The sequence below is a fragment of the Amphichorda felina genome (assembly GCF_050947745.1).
Source record: "Amphichorda felina strain 45539 chromosome Unknown scaffold_9, whole genome shotgun sequence".
Taxonomy (NCBI): domain Eukaryota; kingdom Fungi; phylum Ascomycota; class Sordariomycetes; order Hypocreales; family Bionectriaceae; genus Amphichorda; species Amphichorda felina.
In genome coordinates this window covers 1,120,429-1,138,973 of record NW_028145041.1, presented here as the reverse complement: position 1 = coordinate 1,138,973, position 18,545 = coordinate 1,120,429, and the positions used below count along the sequence as shown (strand labels likewise).

General features: G+C 55.5%; 4 protein-coding genes across 4 annotated transcripts; 3 read left to right on the top strand and 1 right to left on the bottom strand.

Moving 5' to 3' along the window:
* Positions 1–1,179: 1,179 nt before the first annotated feature.
* On the top strand, positions 1,180–5,423 carry ACO1O0_008916 (uncharacterized protein; the record flags this gene model as incomplete). The annotated part of the gene is made up of 4 exons (XM_083198270.1): positions 1,180–1,368; positions 1,434–4,274; positions 4,323–4,514; positions 4,563–5,423. 4 exons carry the CDS (start codon positions 1,180–1,182, stop codon positions 5,421–5,423), a joined length of 4,083 nt encoding a protein of 1,360 aa, XP_083046005.1.
* A 497-nt stretch (positions 5,424–5,920) lies between these two features.
* On the bottom strand, positions 5,921–6,793 carry COX6 (cytochrome c oxidase subunit VI; the record flags this gene model as incomplete). The annotated part of the gene is made up of 4 exons (XM_083198269.1): positions 5,921–6,039; positions 6,143–6,260; positions 6,365–6,410; positions 6,618–6,793. The coding sequence occupies 4 exons, from the start codon at positions 6,791–6,793 to the stop codon at positions 5,921–5,923; spliced, it is 459 nt and encodes a 152-aa protein (XP_083046004.1).
* A 2,029-nt stretch (positions 6,794–8,822) lies between these two features.
* On the top strand, positions 8,823–10,019 carry ELO2 (GNS1/SUR4 family-domain-containing protein; the record flags this gene model as incomplete). Its single annotated transcript, XM_083198268.1, has 4 exons — positions 8,823–9,239; positions 9,300–9,369; positions 9,425–9,637; positions 9,697–10,019. The coding sequence occupies 4 exons, from the start codon at positions 8,823–8,825 to the stop codon at positions 10,017–10,019; spliced, it is 1,023 nt and encodes a 340-aa protein (XP_083046003.1).
* A 1,379-nt stretch (positions 10,020–11,398) lies between these two features.
* ACO1O0_008913 (uncharacterized protein) lies at positions 11,399–13,348 on the top strand (the record flags this gene model as incomplete). The annotated part of the gene is made up of 2 exons (XM_083198267.1): positions 11,399–11,694; positions 11,767–13,348. The coding sequence occupies 2 exons, from the start codon at positions 11,399–11,401 to the stop codon at positions 13,346–13,348; spliced, it is 1,878 nt and encodes a 625-aa protein (XP_083046002.1).
* Positions 13,349–18,545: the final 5,197 nt, after the last annotated feature.

Below are 18,545 nucleotides of genomic sequence, written 5' to 3'. Positions count from 1 at the left end.
TGGGCGTTATGGATACAAAGTGGGTATTTATCTTGAGCCTTCCTTCCTCTTCAATGATGGAACGGCAGTTTAGCACGAGCTGGTGGTGTCGCGAAGATCTGGGTTGGTTGATCAGTGAGTGAGTGAGACAGCATCTGGCCTTGCCGTTTTTAGCTTCACGGTAGATTACCCTACACCCCGCATCTTCCAGGTTGTCTTGATATAATCCTAAGACTGCAATATCGCTTGAACCACAACCATATAAACTGCAAGATTCTAGGATTCCAAGAGAACACTCTGATAATAAGGTCGGTGCTTAGCTGCCCTTTGGAGTTGGGATATCCGTATTGTGGCTTGCATCTGCCACGTACGGTGCCCTGTAGATCGCACTATGTAACTTGGGTGACGCATGCGTCTAGTTGGCCATCTGGGATGAGAGAAACCTGATATCCGACTCACAACCCCCACCGGTGGATAAAATGTGTCACAGGAACAAAGAACTCAAACTTTCAAAAGAAGCTGCATGACATTGGGCACCTCACGCCAGTGGCAGCCAAACAAGCATGAAGTGTGTTGCATCGTCACCCTGTTCGAGGTGTTTGGAAGGGAGTAGAATCACCAATAAGTATTGACACAGTCGCCCTGCTTCCACTTGGTCGTACCATTGGGCAGTAGTACCTTAGTTACTATACTGGAGTGATGGTCCAAGCACTCCTCCACGCTTTCAACTTGGTCAATACGCCGAGTAAGGCAGTGCCTGGTCCGTTCTTACATTGTTCCCGGCGCAAAAGGGACCCCAGTGCTGCCACAACACCTCCTCACCTTCACATTCCCCCCCAGAATCAATATTCGTTCAGGCTCATAAGATCGAAAAGAAACAAACGCACTTTAACCTCCATCATACTCTCCAGATTCCTTTTTTTCTGCCCTGGATAACATCCTGGCTTGCTCAAAGTACACGCACCGGTATCCGTCTCTTAACCTCCAGTTGCCACAGCACGTGATTTGCCAACGCCGAACCAACGCCGCGACGACGCGATCCATCCCACTCTTACATCCAGCGGCCAGCGCAGGACCCGCCAACAAGGCTGTCGTATAGTCGATCTGCCGCTGTCTGGATTGCGCACTTCGCGGCGCAACTCTTGGCCCTGCATCTCCGGGATCTCCGTGCGCAGGTCTCAAATCGCCGAGTTCGAGTCCATGCCGGGACGCCGTCGCTGCTCCAATCGTCGCCGCCAGAAACGTAAATTCAAGAAACCAGCATCCCCAGACGGCGAATGGTGGAGCATTCGACAGATTGTGGATGAGAGGACCGTCAAAAGCAAGGTCGAGTACCTTGTAGACTGGGAAGACAACCAGGATACTGGCGAAGCATATCCCCCAAGTTGGGTGAGTCCTCCACTGCATCGATACCGAGAACCATCCAGTTCAACTGACTTTTGCTGCTCCTCTAGGTTCCAGCCCCAGATGTACTAGACGACGCTATAGAGGAATGGGAAACTAAGAAACAGTCGTCACCAACGCCAGAGGCATCTAGCCAGGCTGTGCCTGAGAGCGTCCACGAAACCGACGACAGCCAACCCCCGCGCCCTGCCAACTATCGAACACTTCAGCGGCCAAATATATCTGCTCACCGTAAACGTCCGAACAAGGACGACGAGGAAGAAGAAGAAGACGACGACGCTCCACGGAAGCGAGCCAGATTAGAGGCAGCGAGCCCGTCCTTGGAACCTGTGCCGTCCATTACATCTAGTGCATCTTTTGAGTCGGCCTACGAGGAACCTCCAATCCAGCGGCTGCCACAGTACCTTGCGGTTGAGATTAAGAACGACCCTGGGTTTGACGCCTCGGAGTATCTCAGTGTTCCCGGAAGTCAGTCAACCGCTGCACATTCTTCACAACCCCTAAGTGAGCTTGAGAGTCAGGATCAGAGGATCGCAATCGTATCCCATCGTAGTCAGGGAACAATCCCGGACTCACAGGACCCTTCTAGTCTTGAAGCTGTCGAGTCGCAACGCCGTGAGACGCAGCACAGCTCGGAGCTCAACCCAGTAGTCATCCCTGATTCGCAGGACGTTGAGGGAGACAAGAGCTTGCCACATAAAATCACTACCCGTCCACAGACTCCCGCGTCTGGTTCGAACGGCAGGCCCAACCGCCCGCACGAGGAGATTATTTCGGGTTCTACAGGTATCGAATCTGACATCCCGTCCCGCCAACCCGATCAATATCACTCTGTGGAGAGCCCGGACTTATCCGCAGAGAAAGCCAACGATCAGGGAACTAGACAGAGTTCTAGCCTCCCGACCACTCCTAGAGCCTCACAACAGACTCAGAATCAGACTGGGCCTGAACCTGTGTTTTACACTCACCCCAACATTAACATCGCGTCTCAGGCTCTTCAGGCCTCCCAGGGTACCAACACCCAAGAGCAAGACGGAGTTATCACTTCAGGCGAAGGGTTGGTCCAAGACCTACGTTGTACTCAGCTGGAAGAGGCAGGGGAGTCGACCCCAGGTGTATCACAGGCTGCTCAGGTCATTCATCGACCCTACGAACTCTCGGAGGGCCAATCCCTGGAGAGCCATAGCACCAAGAGCGGGCAACGTCACATTTCTCCGTTAGACTCCGGGAGCAAAGGGCCGCCGGTGGGCTCTACGTCCCAAAGCATTAGGCCTGCCAAACAGCGTGCGAGTATTTTTCTCCCGCGTGCTCTAGAAGCTTTCGACCGGGGTAAGAACCCACCTGAGCTTGAGATGTTTGGTGAGCGCGAGGATACGTCGCCGGATCGTGGGGTATCGGCTGTAAATCAGTTGCAGAGCCTCTGGGATGAGGCGCCGATCGAGGAGGCAGAGCAGGACCCGGGCACGGAGGGACACTCATCTGCCGCGGCTGAACTTGCCGCCTTGAGTGCCTCAGAAGCCCAAGATGACCGCTCGCGTGAACCAGAACGAACCTCTCCGGCGGCGTATTTCACTCAACCCCCACAACACACGGGTACATGGGGATCACCGGCCACGTTTAGCGACCAAGCCGCGGGTGGCGACCCAATGGCTTCTGGGACTGCCATTGGGCAGTCTCAACGATCAGCCGTCGACTCCCTGCAGGATCTTGTGAACCAGACATTTGGCCCCTCCGAAGAATCATCTTCTGAAGCTTTGATGCTGCCTCCATCCTTTAATATCCACCAAGGGACTGTTTCACCCGCTGATGTGAGCAAACCTGTCGAGGCGGAGAAGACCACGCTTGCCTTGCTGCCTTCATTGTCAGAGGGCGTGTCTTCTGGGGCTTACGGGGCCTCGGGAAACTCCATCACGATGGCTCAAGTGCCCCCGACACACGAAGAATCCCCAGAGTCTCCCGTCCAGGATCTGGCGCAGATGGACCATGTGGTCACACTTCCTTTCCAAGCAAGCATTCGAGATCAATATATCGAGACGATATACAAGCATAAGGATGCGGCCAAGGAGTTCGGTGACCTCTTCGCCAACGAGATTTATCAGCCGCCCGACGAGTCGCTTATCAAGAGGATTGATGAACTTTTCAACCGCTTACAAAACCTCTGCGACTACCCTGAGGATATTCTTGGGACCGCTATCGAGAGCTTGCCGCCTGACGAAAAGATGAAATATTCGTTGGATGCCAACCCCAAGTTCAACTTCCTATTCGAGCTCTTAAAAGACATCAAAAACGATACCAGCGTCTTGATTATCGCCCGATCTCTGAACTTACTCCGACCATTGGTCGAGCTGGTTGAGATATTGGAATTGGATTGTACTTGCGATGCTCTTGGCCGTGCTGCAAAAGATACATTTAGGAACTCGCCCGTTCGGGTTACGCTTGCCTTGCCAGATACAGCGGACCCTTCACGGTTCGATGTTGTTGTTGGTTACGACAGTGCCTTTAACCACTCAGCCATGTCCACAAAGCTAGCAGTTGGGGGCGCTGGGAAATCTGATCAGAAGCACCCGCTAGTCTTGAGACTGACGACCGCCTTCTCCATTGAGCATATCGACCTGGAGATGCCGGTTGTATCGAATGGATTGGAACGAAAGGGTGCGATGCTGGTTGGTGTCACAAAGGCTCGCGGGCTTATTCGTGATCCTCCGCGACTCCCTGAGCCTTACGAGATTGCCAAGGTGTTCCTTGAATACTTGAACGGCGAAACAGACACGATACTCTGGGAGCCGGATCAACTACCCGACCAAGTCCTGGATGTCTTTTTCAGCTCCCAGGCGATATCGCAGAGGCCGCGGGCCACTCCGGATGCTGAAAATGGGCGTAAACGGAAACATGTAAGATGCTCTGTATTATGCGTTGGGAAAATCCGCTGACCTGCCTAGGACGAGGAAGATGATGCTGAAGCCAAGAGGATGCGCCGCTTCTCCACCGTTGGCATAGGGTCCACAAGGACCGCACCCCCTTTGACGACCGCAGTTCAGGGTCTCCTTGAAAAATCTGGCTTTAAAGATACCATGACCAACGAAGCCCAGCTGAGCGTTCCTCTGTCGGTGCTTGAGGCCTTGGCTGCCAAGGTACGTTTTTGGCATCGCTTAGAATGGGTAGCATGCTAACTCGAGTAGATGGCCGAGGCCGAGCGCGCAGCAGAAGCAAATAATCTGGATTCGGAATACAAGATGATCATCGATCAGCTTGATAAACGAGTCAAGGGGTACGAAGCTTCGGCGGAGCAAATTTACGAAAAGCATCGAAGTGCCCTGGAGGACCGAACACAGTTCGAAGCTCAAACGCGCAAAGCAGAGACAGCTCTCCAAGTGAAGACCGAAGACATGCGAAAGGCCGAAGAAAAGAGCGCCGCAAAGATCGCGGAGCTCGAAGCGAAGATTGCTCGTCTTACCGACGATGCGGCTACAGGATCGTCCTTGGGAGCCACGAACAAACTGCTTCAAGAGGCAACAGAGAAGAACCGGGTGCTGGAGAAACAACTGCAGAACTCTCGCGGGGAGAAGGACTACGTCATGGAACAGTATCAACAGGCCAATACTCATACTATGGCTATGAGGAGAGAGATTGAAGACCTCAAGAAGCAAAAGGAAGAATTGGAGAAGAAGGCATCCGACAACCTACGGAACATCAACGAGATCCAGAAAAAGAACACTGCTCGGGAGCTAGTCCGGAAGATCGCGGAGCTTGAAACTCGACTCAAGGAGAGAGAAATTGAGCTGGATCGCGTCCGCGATGAGTTGCGGCAGCTAAAGAACGGGCGGCGGGAGACTCGACAGGTCAGCGTGCCGCGTAGTCCGCGGATGGGCATTATGAGCCCCCGGGGACCCCCACGGGGCGTGAGTGGTTCTGCTAGCAGGGGAGCCAGCCCCAGCCCTGCCATGGGAGGCTTCGACCCCCCCGCTGGTACTTCTGGTGTTCCGGTTATGCAGTTCACGCATACGCAGGCTGGGAATGGGCGATGGAATCCCCTTCGTTGAGATAGGATCGGTAAATGGCGTTACTTGTGAAACTGCTCATCGGCAAGGAGTTACGGACTCTTGGGAGAGGGGCTCAACGGATGCCTGCATTTTGTTTCTCTGGTTAGAATACGACCTGGTCGTCGCTGGGTGCTGGACTAAGAGGGGGGTTTGATTTTTGCATTGGTGACACTGCCTAGGTAGTTGTCTGTAACAGCTGATAGACTGGGATAAGGGCATAATCAAGTCTTGAACAATGCCAAGTCACCGCAAGTGATCGTTTAGCAACGGGCTTCATGAGGTGGGTAAAGGACGTTGAGTAGCACGGTCATCACGGACCAACCGATGGTCGACGGGGAAAGACGCGACATGACAGTAGTGTAACATAGTGAATTCAAACGGCCGCGATCAACTCCACGTCTATCCCTTTCTGCGCCCCCGACCTCCTCGGATAGCATGTACAACAAGTCCCGCATGGAACATCTCAGCTTACAGCACAGCCCCCATATTTGCTTTCTTTAATTCGCCTCGGGGTACATCTCCTCCTTCAGCGGCACACCGAGCTCCTCACGCAGAGTCTTGAGCTCCTCCAGGTACTGCTCGTACTGGCCCTTGTTCTCGACCTTGGACTTGATGCCTGTATCCAGTGGTTAGCACACGTGTTGTTTCCTCGATGGATGGACCACATGTCGTTGTGCGGTTGATCCGGGATGAGTTCGGGGAGAAAAAGAGTATCGTACCCTCGAAAATACGGACGGCAGTCGCAAAGTCGTTGACTCGCCTGGCAGCCTTGAGGGCAGCGGCGACGACAGAGGGGGAGGGGACGAGATCGTAGGCGAAGGCGTTGTTGAGGTTGCGCTGCGAGGGGAGAGCGATCAGCCGACATGTCACCACCAACCAGTAGCCGAAGATGGGGCGGGCCCAAGGCGGAAGCGCCGAGGGAGCTCCCAAAAAGCACATACCTGAAGCTCAAAAACGTCCTGGACGCCGTCAAACTCCTTCTCGAACCTGCTCGCAATTGTGCATCAGCAATTGGATCCGTGCAGCCGGGTTTGCGGTCGTGGGCATCGATCGGGCGGAGGGCTGGATCGCGTGGTTATTTTCGCCTAGTCACGCCATGACTACCTCTCCCCCATGACGGCTTTGCAATCGAACACACGAACCCTCCCTCCTCTCAATTGCCCGCTCGCGCCGGAGCAATGCAAAAATCCTCACCTGGCAGTGAACTCCTCGAAGGTCTCCTCGGCGTGCTCGCTTCGGCGGGGGACGGAGGTGCTGAAGTTGACGGCGGCGACGGAGCGAGCGGCCATCAGGGGCGCCGGGCGGGCGGCGGCGCGCAGCATCGGGGTCGAGCTGCGGACGGCAGCGCGGAGGAGCGAGACGGACTGCATGGCGGCGGGATTGCGAGTTTCGTGCTGGGAGGAGGTTTTTGCTGAGGCCAAAGGGTCGTGAGACGGGTCGGTGGTGTCGGGAAAGGCAAGCTTGGAAGGTATTTTTTCCTCAGAATTGAGGCTTTCGGGACGATGCGGTTGCAAGCAGAGGTGTCCCGGTGACGGCGGGCGATGATTGGCTGGAAGGTGACTAAGCAGGCGGTCTTTAGCTCTGGCCTAGTCCTGACAGTGCGAGCGAGCTGGCCGGATGAGGCATAAGTGCTCTGCGCTTGCTACGAGGGCCTGGGGATGGAGGGCCCAGCACAGTGTGTCGTCATGCACCAAGTGGCATGATCTTTGATGACGGGAAGCTTTGATTTGGAGCTGCTCCAATTCGCCCGCACTCAATTGCAGCACTTGCAGCACTTACAGCACGGCAATCGGTGGCTGTTAACCATTTCGCCGTGGCGGCGAGGTTATCTGTGTGCTCTGACCAAAGCTTCGTAGAATGCCACAACGGCAAGCTACATATCTGGGGTCTTCATTACTTCTTTATGGCTTCACGTTTGAATTTCTCGTGGCGCTGGACTCTGGAACTAGGTACTTAGCGGTTACCCACGACCGGTCAAGTTTCTAAACCTGAAAGACAATGGCTTCTTTATTCATATTGGCAACCCTGATAGATTGAACGAGTATTCGTTACTTGTAGGAATTACTTGAGCCATTGGCCCCATGATGTAGTAATTTCCGCTGCCTGCAGAGTGGATATAGCTGTAACTTGGCTACGAGTGTAGCTACGCTGATGACCTGCGTAGATGACCTACGTGTGCATTTGGCAGCGTGCCTTTTTGGCTGTGTGTGCTTTTGGCAGCGTGCCATTTGGCAGTGGCAGCGTGCCTCTTTGGCAGTGGCAGCGTGCCTTTGGCAGCGTGCCTTGTGTATGCCTGTGACTGCCTGTACCCTAAGACTATATGTAGCCTAAGACTACGTGTGTGGCTTGTGACTATGTGTAACCTAAGACTGTGTTCGCTCCGCAAGGTTATAGTACCATAGCCGCTGTTATAGTAGTAGAAACACTAGTCCGTACGGAGACGTGCTTAGAAAAACAGAAATCTTTTGATCACAAGACCGTCACTAAACCAAAGGCCTTATAGGATGAAATTGGTCGCCGAAGGATCAACTCTGTCGATATAGAGTCTTGTACGAAGTAGCTAGTGACTAATCAACAAGCCCTTGCTAAGCCGTCACCAGAAACTAGGCCCTTCCGCTACCTAGGTAGGTAGGTACGAGTAGTATTCGCTCGGTCATTTGGTGGTGGATATCACGTGCCATTGCCGGAGGATTCGCCGATATGCAATTGATGAGATTGTTGACTCTCTGCGTTTTGCTGGGCAAATCACATGCGAGGACGTGGTGGTGGATGGACTGGGCCTAGTTGGAGGAAGTCGTGGGTACACAATCTCATTACCTCCATAAGACGCTGCTTTAATGGACTCTGCTAAACACTGGCCTATATTCCACTTGGCCGTACCGGGTGAAGGGGGACAAAGGCTAAAGCAGCCACGATTCCGACCCCATTTTGCCAAGGGCCGACAGATAATGATGTATCCACTACTTTTAGATCTGGCCGGACCCGACGGACCCCAAAAGTCTTCTGCTGGACGCGCCAAGAGCGTCGGGGCGTCGCGGCTGAGTCCGTACTATTACCTGCGAAATTTCCCCTTTTTGACGGAATTGACTTCCTTCCCTCTCTTCCTCCTCTCCTCCCCATAATAGACCACCAGTCCGGCACTCTTTGGAGCATTTGGCGCGTCGTACGCTGGGGCGCCGTCTCTGTCTCACATTGCTTCACTTCTCGTCATTCCTTGAAACATCCTTCTTTATAGCCCTACTGGCTGCGCCGTTGTGAATCCCGTCGCGACACTCCCGTTTCGCAGGGTATTTAAAGTTACCCTCGAGCTCCTCCTCCACGCGACTCCTGCGTCAGCATCGAGCCCGCTGCTTCAATCCGGTTTCCTCTGCACCGTTCAGACTGCCATTATTGCCCGTCATGTCCGCCCCTTCGACCTTTTTCGAGCAGCTGCCCCTGCCGACCTTGGACCGCCCCTTTGGCATCCATCTATGGCCCATCTTCGACAAGGCCTGGACGGCCGTCGTTGGCTACTCGGCCAATGACTTCGAATTCGTCCCGTTCGAGACGCCCATGTCGACCCTCAAGTCGACGTCCACCTTCATCGTCATCTACTACGCCATCATCTTCGGCGGTAGGGAGCTGATGCGGAACCGCGAGCCGTTCAAGCTCAAGACCATCTTCCTCATCCACAACTTCTACCTCACCGCTATCAGCGCCATCCTCCTGGCTCTCTTCATTGAGCAGCTTCTGCCTACTATCGTTCGCGAGGGCGTCTTCTTCTCTATCTGCAATGTCGATGGTGGCTGGACCCAACCCCTTGTTGTCCTCTACTATGTGGGTACCCATGCTCCGTGCTGGAACTAGAAGACTCGGTTGCTAACCTTCTGCATCTAGCTCAACTATCTGACCAAGTACCTCGAACTCCTCGACACCGTGTTCCTGTTCCTGAAGAAGAAGCCCCTGAGTATGACCCCTCGATGCCCGATTGTCGGTATATGCCGCTAACAGATATGCGACAGCCTTCCTGCACTGCTACCACCATGGCGCTACCGCTTTCCTCTGCTATACTCAGCTGATTGGCTCGACTTCTGTCTCCTGGGTCCCGATTACGCTGAACCTGACGGTCCATGTTGTCATGTACTGGTACTACTTCCAGAGCGCCCGTGGCATCCGCATCTGGTGGAAGGAGTGGGTCACTCGCCTTCAGATCATCCAGTTCGTCATTGATCTCGGTACGTATTTCTGGCTCCTGGGGGAACACGGGACGAGAGACTGACAACTGTTGGGATAGGCTTCGTCTACTTTGCGTCCTACACCTACTTCACCTCGACCTACTGGCCCTGGATGCCCAACGCTGGCAAGTGCGCCGGTGAGGAGTTTGCTGCCTTTGCTGGTATCGGAACTCTGAGCTCCTATCTGGTTCTCTTCATCTCGTTCTACGCCGCCACCTACAAGAAGGACAAGAAGGCTACCGGCCGCAAGTCCCTGCGCCGTATGAGCCAGGCTCCTCTCCCCGACCCTCTGCATATGGAGAAGGCTTCGGCGGGCAAGAGCAACGGCTCTGCCACGGGTGCCAAGACCAATGGTGTTACCACCCGCTCCCGCCGGGCCTAAATGCGAGCATCGATGCCTGGCCTCGACGGTCGTCGCTTGGCACATCGGGAGCAATCGCAAAACAAAGGGAGTGGAAAAGCGAGAGGTTGCCAACACGAGCCAGGGACCGCATCCTATAAAAGGGGGTATGGGCATCTACGGGTTAATATATTGTGGAGAAGGTGGTCCCTGGTTTGCACTTGAGAGTAAGCTCAGGGCCGTAGCCTGAGGCTTAGTATTATATGTCTCTTTTGACAGTCATGATGATGGGAGGCTGGATGACGTCTGCATTGTTTATACATCTGTGGCGAACATGGGTCATGGTTGGGCATACGCTGTCGAAGCCAGGGCGCAAGGCTCGACTCGGTTATGTTGGCAAAAGAATTGGGACGGGCCTCGAGCGAGGGCTGCGTCTCGAGAACCTTGTAATGCTTGATTTGCGCAGTCTGTACTCCGTTTAATAGACACACAGCTGGGCAATTATACCTGGCTATTAACATGGTCCGGGTTCCATTTGCCTATAATTGACTTTTGAATTTCATGTGGGCTAAGCTATGAGTGATGCTTTGGAATGACGCAGGGGAGACTGGCAAAGGGAGCGATAATGGCTCGCGAGACATTGCGCTCCCCGTTCTACGGCTGGGTGAAGCCCCCCCGTTGGAGGGGTTGGGGCTTGGCTTGCTAAAAATGAATAGTTAGTAGTAGTACTGCGAGTAGTACGGAGTACTGCTACGAACATGCCAGTATTAAATGGCAGTAGTACAGCGAAGCCGGCAACGGGTAGGGACGTGAAAACTGAGAATTGATAAGAATAGGTGCGCAGAAGGAGCACAAAGCAGTGGGTTGCTGACTGCATGTCGCTGTTTGGCCCTTTGGTGTCACATGGAGACGGCTCGCTCCTCCAATCTCGCGAGACACTCGGTGGCGCCCTTGGGCGATTCTCGCTGTTTGTCAGGTTTCGTTGGTTGGGGTTGATTCATCCCCAGGGCGGCGCAGCTGAGGATTTGCCTGCATCGGCCAGCGTCTAACATGATAGAATCTGTGGATTGCGGGACGAAGCGCTGGACGGTTGGACCGCGATGTTGATGTGTGTCGACTGGCTGGGGACAAGTCGACACCAGGTAGGGGACCCCTGAATTTAGTCCCAAGTCTGTTTGGTGGAATGGGGGAATATGGAGACTGACTTAGAACGAAGAAGTAAAAGTACCCAGACAGAGGATCCAGCAATGCTGTCATACCCCAAAACCCACCACCGTCCACAACTCCAACAAGGGAGCGCCGTGTAGTGTGCTCACCCTCAGGCCCTCAGACCCTCGCTCTCCCCCTCACGCTCCTTTGCTTATCTATTTTTTTTTGGCGTCTACGACAGTTACTTAATGATCTAATCTGCAATGCCCAACATGAGACTCCTCTTTCGCCGGAAAGATAAGAAGAGGAGCAACGACCTTGACTCGGGTGCTGGGGGTCGCTACTACGGCATCCCACCCACATACCAGTCTGCCCAGCTCGTCGCCCAGCTGCCCCCGCGCGTTCTCCAGCGCATCTTCGCCTTTGTTTGCCCGCATGCCTGCGATGAGAGCTACGAGACGTGCGAGGCCAGTGCCTCGGACGGCGGCTGCATGCTCTGCGACCTGCGCGACCTCGCCCACTGTGTCGCCGTCAGTAGGAAGTGGCGTCAGAATGCTGTTCCTGTCTTGTGAGCACCTCACCTCCTCCCTCCTCGAGGCCCAAGTGTCGTTGCGAACTTGGCGTGCTAATTTGGGCGCAGATACCATAGCGTCCGCATCGACCCCGTCCACTACTGCCATCTTGAGGCCATCCTCGCCGAGAAGCGCAAGAAGACGTCGCGCTTCGACCGCAATGGCATCCCCGAGGATGTTGCCCAGGCTCGCCTGCGCCTGCTGCGACGCACAGTCCGCGACGACCCCACGCGCCTCGGCAAGATGGTCGAGTTCCTCAAGATCCCCTACATGCTGCGCGAGTCGAGCCATGTCGAGCTGGCCCAGACCATTGCCGTCCTGCCCAACCTGCACTATATCGACCTGCCCGAGGGCATGTTCGCCGACGAACCGGCCCTGGCCACCCTGCGCCTCGAGGTCCAGGCTCGCTGCCCCAACATGCGCAAGATGACGTACCTGGGTGGCTCGGAGCAGAGCCTGGCCGCCCTGGCGTCCGGCAGGGTGTGGACGCGCCTCGAGGTGCTCGAGCTCAACCGCGTAAACGTTGACCCCAGGACCATGCGCAACGTGCTGGCGTCGCTGCAGAACCTGAGGGCCCTCAAGGTCTCGGACACACAGAGCCTGTCCGACGAGGTCCTCGTAGCCGAGGATGGGCTACCGTCCCTGCCGCCCCTGGAGGAGCTGGTGCTCAAGGATACCCCGCGGGTAACGGTGGCTGGCCTGGTCGACTACCTGGCGTGGGTGGAAACGCAGCAGGCGCTCAGGGTGCTGACCCTCGAGGACACGGGTGTTCATCCATCCAATGTCGGCGATGTCCTGGCTGTGGCGCCATCGCTGAAGACACTGGCGATACACTCCAAGGTCTCCGACCCCTTCCCGTACGCCGCGGGGGTACAACCAATGTCGTCTCGGAGCCTGCAGACGTTCCGATTTGAGATATCGGCGGCATCATCAGTCGGGCCATATGCCGCTCTGGAGACCGGTTACTATGGCTACCTGGCCAACTCGATCCTCGGAGGAGGTTTCCCCAAACTTCGGAGGCTATACGTCCTCGACGATACGATGCCTGAACAGCTCCAGGGCCTCCCGCCTCCCAACGCCTCCTTCTCGGGCACGCGTGTACGCTCCAGCAGCTTCACCGCCTCCAACGGGCGGCCGAACATCCCCTCGATGCGTCTCGCACCTGATGGGTCGTCACTATCCCCTCCCCAATTACGACCCCGGCCGCTGTCCAACGTCTCCGCCGCCAACCGCTTCAGCTCCAACAACCCCTTCGCATCATCCGGCGCCGCGCCGACGCACACCCTCGAGGTCTTCACCAAGAGCAACGAGCTCGGCAACTGGAGCTTCGTGCCCGTCAAGTCGGTGCAGCCCCTGGAGCCGCCGGTGTCGCCAGGCTTCGCGCGCGAGAAGAACCAGCGGCCGATCAGCGGGTTCGGCTTCGGGGCGGACGTGGCGGGGATGGGCTGGGACAGAGGGGAGGCGCGGAGGAGCGTCATGGTCGGAAGCGGGACGGGTGCGTTCCTGGCCGTGCCGGGCCAGCAGGAGCCCGTCCCCCTGCCGCCGCCGCCGTTTGGGGCGCCCCCGGGCGGGAGGGGATCGATGGACTCGTGGAGACCGATGAGCAGCGGAGGGGATTCGACGAGGGGCAGCAAGGACTTGTGGAGATGATGGGGAGGGTCTACCGAGGGGAAGTTCATGCGATTGGAAACCGAGGTTACCTGCGGAGTTGATGTGTTTTATGACTGGGAGGAGGTGGGAGAGCGTTGAGCCATGCGGGATTGTTGGAGATTGTCTAGCCGGCTTTTTGATACACAACATAGCATGTGCAGTGAGTAGACGACAGACAGACAGACAGGCTGGGTAAAAAATTGCTGAGCAGCTACCTGGTGTAGCTTAGAATCTCTAATTGACATCGCCTGAAATAATGCGTGCCTACTGGCCCTTTATGATTTGTTGCGAATTGCCGTCGGCCCTGCCTGATGTATGCAACACACCGCAAATATCGGCCAGGTAGAATACGACATACCTCAATCTATACCTTACCATCCGTAAATCCTACATGAACACAGTTACCGAGGCTCTTACTATTTAGACCATCGCGATCGCGATTTCCTGCATTCGATGCCTCTGTCGCAATGGTGTTGGTCTTACCTATCATGGCTGGCAGAACATACGGGGTGGCGGTGACTGGCTTATGAGACTTGTTGTTGTTAACTGGGCTGTGCTGTAGGAAATGGTACTAAGAATACGAGGGAGCCAGAGGCAGAAATTATGCAGCTATGCTTAAGTGTCTGGTATCTATTAGTGTTAGTTAACCTCAAGTATGAGCATGAGTAGCGCATATGGTCCTGATATCCTCACCGGCCTCTCCGTAGAGCACTCGTCACTCATCGCTAAACTGAGCCTTGCGACACCACCATTCAAATTAGCCAGAACAAGGCTTCCGGAACAGGGGGTGGGATTTTTATCTCCAAAGGCCTTTTCGTAGTTCCTGCCCCGTGGTTCGTCGCCCAGCGAGCCTGATTTGAGGCTGTGCCAAGTCGTGTCAGACTCACACCTCTCGACCCCAAAAACGCCTCCAAATGCAGACCTAAATATCAGCGAATCCGAGGAGACCTAAATATTAGCCCCCCCAAAAAGCATAAGCACTCTCCGGACCTGCAGCGCCACGTTCTAAATATACGTCCTCGTAGAGCCTCGTCCAGTAATGGCGTTTGCCCAACAAGTCAGGCCAGCACCTGGTGATTCGTATGGGCCTTGCGGCTCGCGGGTCAGCATTTAGGACTGGTTTCTTGCCTTGGCCGAGCACAGTGCACCGTCGTGGAAAAGATACCAGCAGCACTTGTGTGGCTGCTCTGTGTGAGAGAGCCTGTTGCGGCTTTGAGGGTGGGCGGGATGCTTTCTGTAGCGGGATGTATGTTTACTTGGTCGGCGCCCTTTCGTAGGTGGGCAAAAAGTATACAGGGCCAACTACTGGGGAAGCATGGGGTCTCTTTTGTAGGAATAAATAGAATCAGGATTTACTCATCAGTCTTTGCTCAAGACATGGCTGAAGCAAAAAGTCTCGAGTTTTTGACTACCGTCCTGGACAAGCGGCCCCAGCGTTATACGAGTTTCGGACAATGGCCCGTCAGAGGATCCTTCGGGGGCTCAGAATTCCGATGTACAACAAACGCTCTTGCTCCTCCTCTCCAATACCTCTCTTATGGAGGCTTCTCGGTAATACGTGTTGGCTTCGGAGAGGGTGCGAGAGACAAGGATATGCTTTCCAAGGCGCCTTGGATGGAGGTACCGGCCAAAACATTAGAGCACCCGGACAATGCCAAGACCGGCGCCATCTTGAACATGCTACGAGAGATCCTTCACATGAGAAAAAGAACTAGGCCACGCCATCTCCCAAGGTTGACGTCAAGCTGCGGCGCAGAAGCTCTTCTGAAAAGTGAGAACATAGCCCAGGACAGCTAGAATCATCAATCAACTGTGCCGCAGCCCGCCCAAAGCGTAAGCGGGGATCAGATCATATCATGCATTGGAGGAGCTGTATCTGGCCTCAATATTCCTACGAGCAAGATGTTGGCGCGGGTTCCGCATGGTCTGTCGGAGGGCAGAAGCAAGTCTAGAACGATGGAGGGCTTGGTATCCTGCGAGGCCCTATTATTATACCAACCGTATAAGGTGTTGGTGCCACTGGGAAAGGGACCAAGAAGCAGGCAGGCGACAATTGTTACCGATTAACGGGTGGAACCGAAGGATCACTCTCGGGCTGGAGTAACGGCCTCGAGCCGTAGGAACCGTTATGCAAAGCACTTTGCTGACTGCGTCCACGCCGTCGACACGGGTGGGATGTCGCCTTGCAGCGTCGTGCCCGCATCCGAAAACCAGCGCGAGAAGATCCGAAACCGAAAATTAAAAATGCACAAGGCAGCCTGAATGTCTTAGAGACCAAGATTGGGTGAGCCAGGTTCGACGCTCCGTTCGGGGGCGCACCGGGATCGAGTTCGGAGCCGGGCACGGAGGCGGGTTGCGCCGTCGTTGGAAACGGCTTACGGAGAGTGCCTTGGCTGAGTGGTGCTCCGAATTAATGCACCATGTGCTTCAGGTTCCGGCTCCGGGGTTGACCGTGATGTTTTTGAAATGTTCAGGTCAGTCAGTCATTGCTCCGCCAGACGCTTGAGAGCTGCAGCACATGGTGGCCTGCGGCCTCTCTGAGCCTACATTGTTAGATCTGACGGTGTTTGGACGGGTGTTGGGCGGCCCTGGTACTCGGCACGTATCGTGCGGTCCAGAAGATGCCAAGGTGCTCCTCTGTGTATCAGAATGCGGTCGCTGGAAGTCTGGGAAGGATTTGGATCCTGATGCTGCCGTGTAATTTTGATGTCTACTCTGTGCATGCGGGAAAGTCAGAAATGGTATAATAATAAACAGGGTGTTGAGAGTGAGTCTAGAAGTCGTGGAACTTGGAGATTTTGGGGTTGTCGCTTAGTCGCCGAGCTGATGGGTTGATACATAGTACATGGTGTTGATGGGGCCCCGTCTGTTAAATTTAGGAGCAAGCCATGGCGCCGCTGTGCCGATTCGGGGATAGCCGTGCCTGGGGTGGCTGATCTCAGTGATCTCAGTGATCTCTATTCGTGGAAGAGCCTGACAGTGCTGACTGCTGACATCATGGGGAGTTGCCCCAGACGAAGGGAGTTCCAAGTGTGGCTGGTACAGGGCGGGGTTTGCCTCGAAGAATTTGGCCAAGTCTACGAATTCTGCCAGCCCGGGGCTGAAAAGGCACAGCACGATCAAGCCAACAGAGATGGGGGAAAAAAAAAGATGCGCAAGTCGAAGGATTCAAAGGGTCCAGCAGGCAGGAAGCCCTCGCAGGGTCCATCGACAATGACCCAACAGTGACACTGTGCTGTCTGGGCTGCTCGTCTGCGCATGCGCCCCCACTCGCAACGGCGCAGTTGACGATTTCGCCGTCGATCCCAGGGTCCGGTCCCCTGCGATCCGATGAGGCGGGATCCTACGGGCGGCGATGGTGGTGGGTTTATGATGCTGATGACGATGCTGATGTCGTTGCTGATGACGGCCGAATGTCCATATTTGCCACTTCTTCTTCAGGGTCCCCTCGCAAGGCAAAGGCGCTGGGATGGCCCAGCTTCCAAGGGTCTGGAGGGGGGGGGCCCAAGGCAGGATTCCTTTGGCGGCAAATGGGGCACATCACGCACCGCATCGGATTCTGGTGGCGGGCGCCGTTTTTGATGCGCTCCATGTCAGATATGCGGGACCGGCCTGACGGGAATCCGGCCATCGGGTACAGGACGGTGCGAAGCAGACATACCTACCTTACCTAGTAAAAACCACCCTCTCCTCGATGGGGGCAGGGAAAACGTGGCGGCCGCATGACGTGAATGAGCACACATCCTGCAGAGCAGTGGCCAGAAGAGGGGGACTGGTGGAATGCTGACGATCCTCGCCGCGAACTAATACCGGGCTGGCTCGGCCAGGCTGGACTTCGTCCGCCGCCGCCCGTCTCGACGTGATCCTCGTCGCCTGCTTTTTGTGACATGCGCTGCACCGCGGGCGCACGCCATGTGCAGGGGAACGTCTGGTGTAAGAGAAGCCGGGACATCGGGATGACAAGATTGCCTCCCCTCACATCGGACGAAGAGAACGTGGATCCCCTCCTCCAGTCTCAGGTCGTGACAGAATGTTCTCCACTGGTATTCGCGTGCAGAGAGACACGACCAAACGACCATGTGAGGCACAGAGAGACGCAGAAGCAGGAACGAGGCAAGGGAAAATTTTCATGGCGCTGGTCCCCAAAAAGTCGGTCTGGTGGCTGGAGTGCGTGCCCCCCCCGTCGTGATTCGCAGCATCGCGATGCACCGTGATGCAAGGCATTCTGATACGAAGGCTCATGTCTGGGGCTACGAGCACTAGTATTCGTACTGTAGGTGGCAGGAGTTGGACCGTTGGTGGCGGTGGGTGCAAGTGTGTGTTGGAGGCGCACACACTTTACCTGTACAGGGACGGAACACGGCCAATACGCGTGCTGTGACAGCCTCAAAGACAGAGGTCAGAGTCGGCATATCAGTATGATGTAGGATAGTTGCTTGGCTGTGGAGCAGACGTCTGTATGCACGGCTACGCATGTGGGTATCTACTGCGTAGCGCCATGCGGGCCACTCTGGCAAAGCAAGAAATGGGAGAAGAAGACTCGGAGAGAGAGGGGCCCCCAAAGAGATTCCGGTGTCTGCCGCGTCTATTGGAAGCTTGCAAAGTTGCAACAACTTGCAAGCGCTCGATCAATTTGTGGTGGGTTGCTTGAGGCTTTTGGGGCTGGCTTGGCAGTCTCCCGAAGCGCCCACTTACGGCCCCGGCGCCGGCCGTACCAGGACCTCGAGATGAAGTGCGGCCGGCGACATGCAATGAATATAATTATAATACTACCTCGAGGGACCTGCGAGGGCGTGACGCCGACCCGACCTGGTCCATTCCAGTCGGTCATCTGGCCATGGACCAAGCTCCAGACCACAGGCGAAATACACTGCAGTCTGGAAGGATGGACGCTTCCCTTAGGACTGACGCGCTCCCCCTTACTTTCCGCTAGATTGGCATGCTGAACATCGAATTGTTCCTCCCAGAGGGTCAGAGCGTACAGTATGGCGAACGCATCTACATAGTAGTACGGAATCGGGGAGTGCTCAGGGGCTCCTGCGGCCGGTGATTGGACTGGCGGCCTTCACAGCTGCCGAACAGAGAACGCAGACACGGAGCCGGCGTCTGGGATGGTGGTGTGGCAGCGTGCCAGTGTGGCCTCGCTGGCAAGCCCAAGGTGCGCTACGATTGACCTTTGAACAATGGCTGGCCCAGA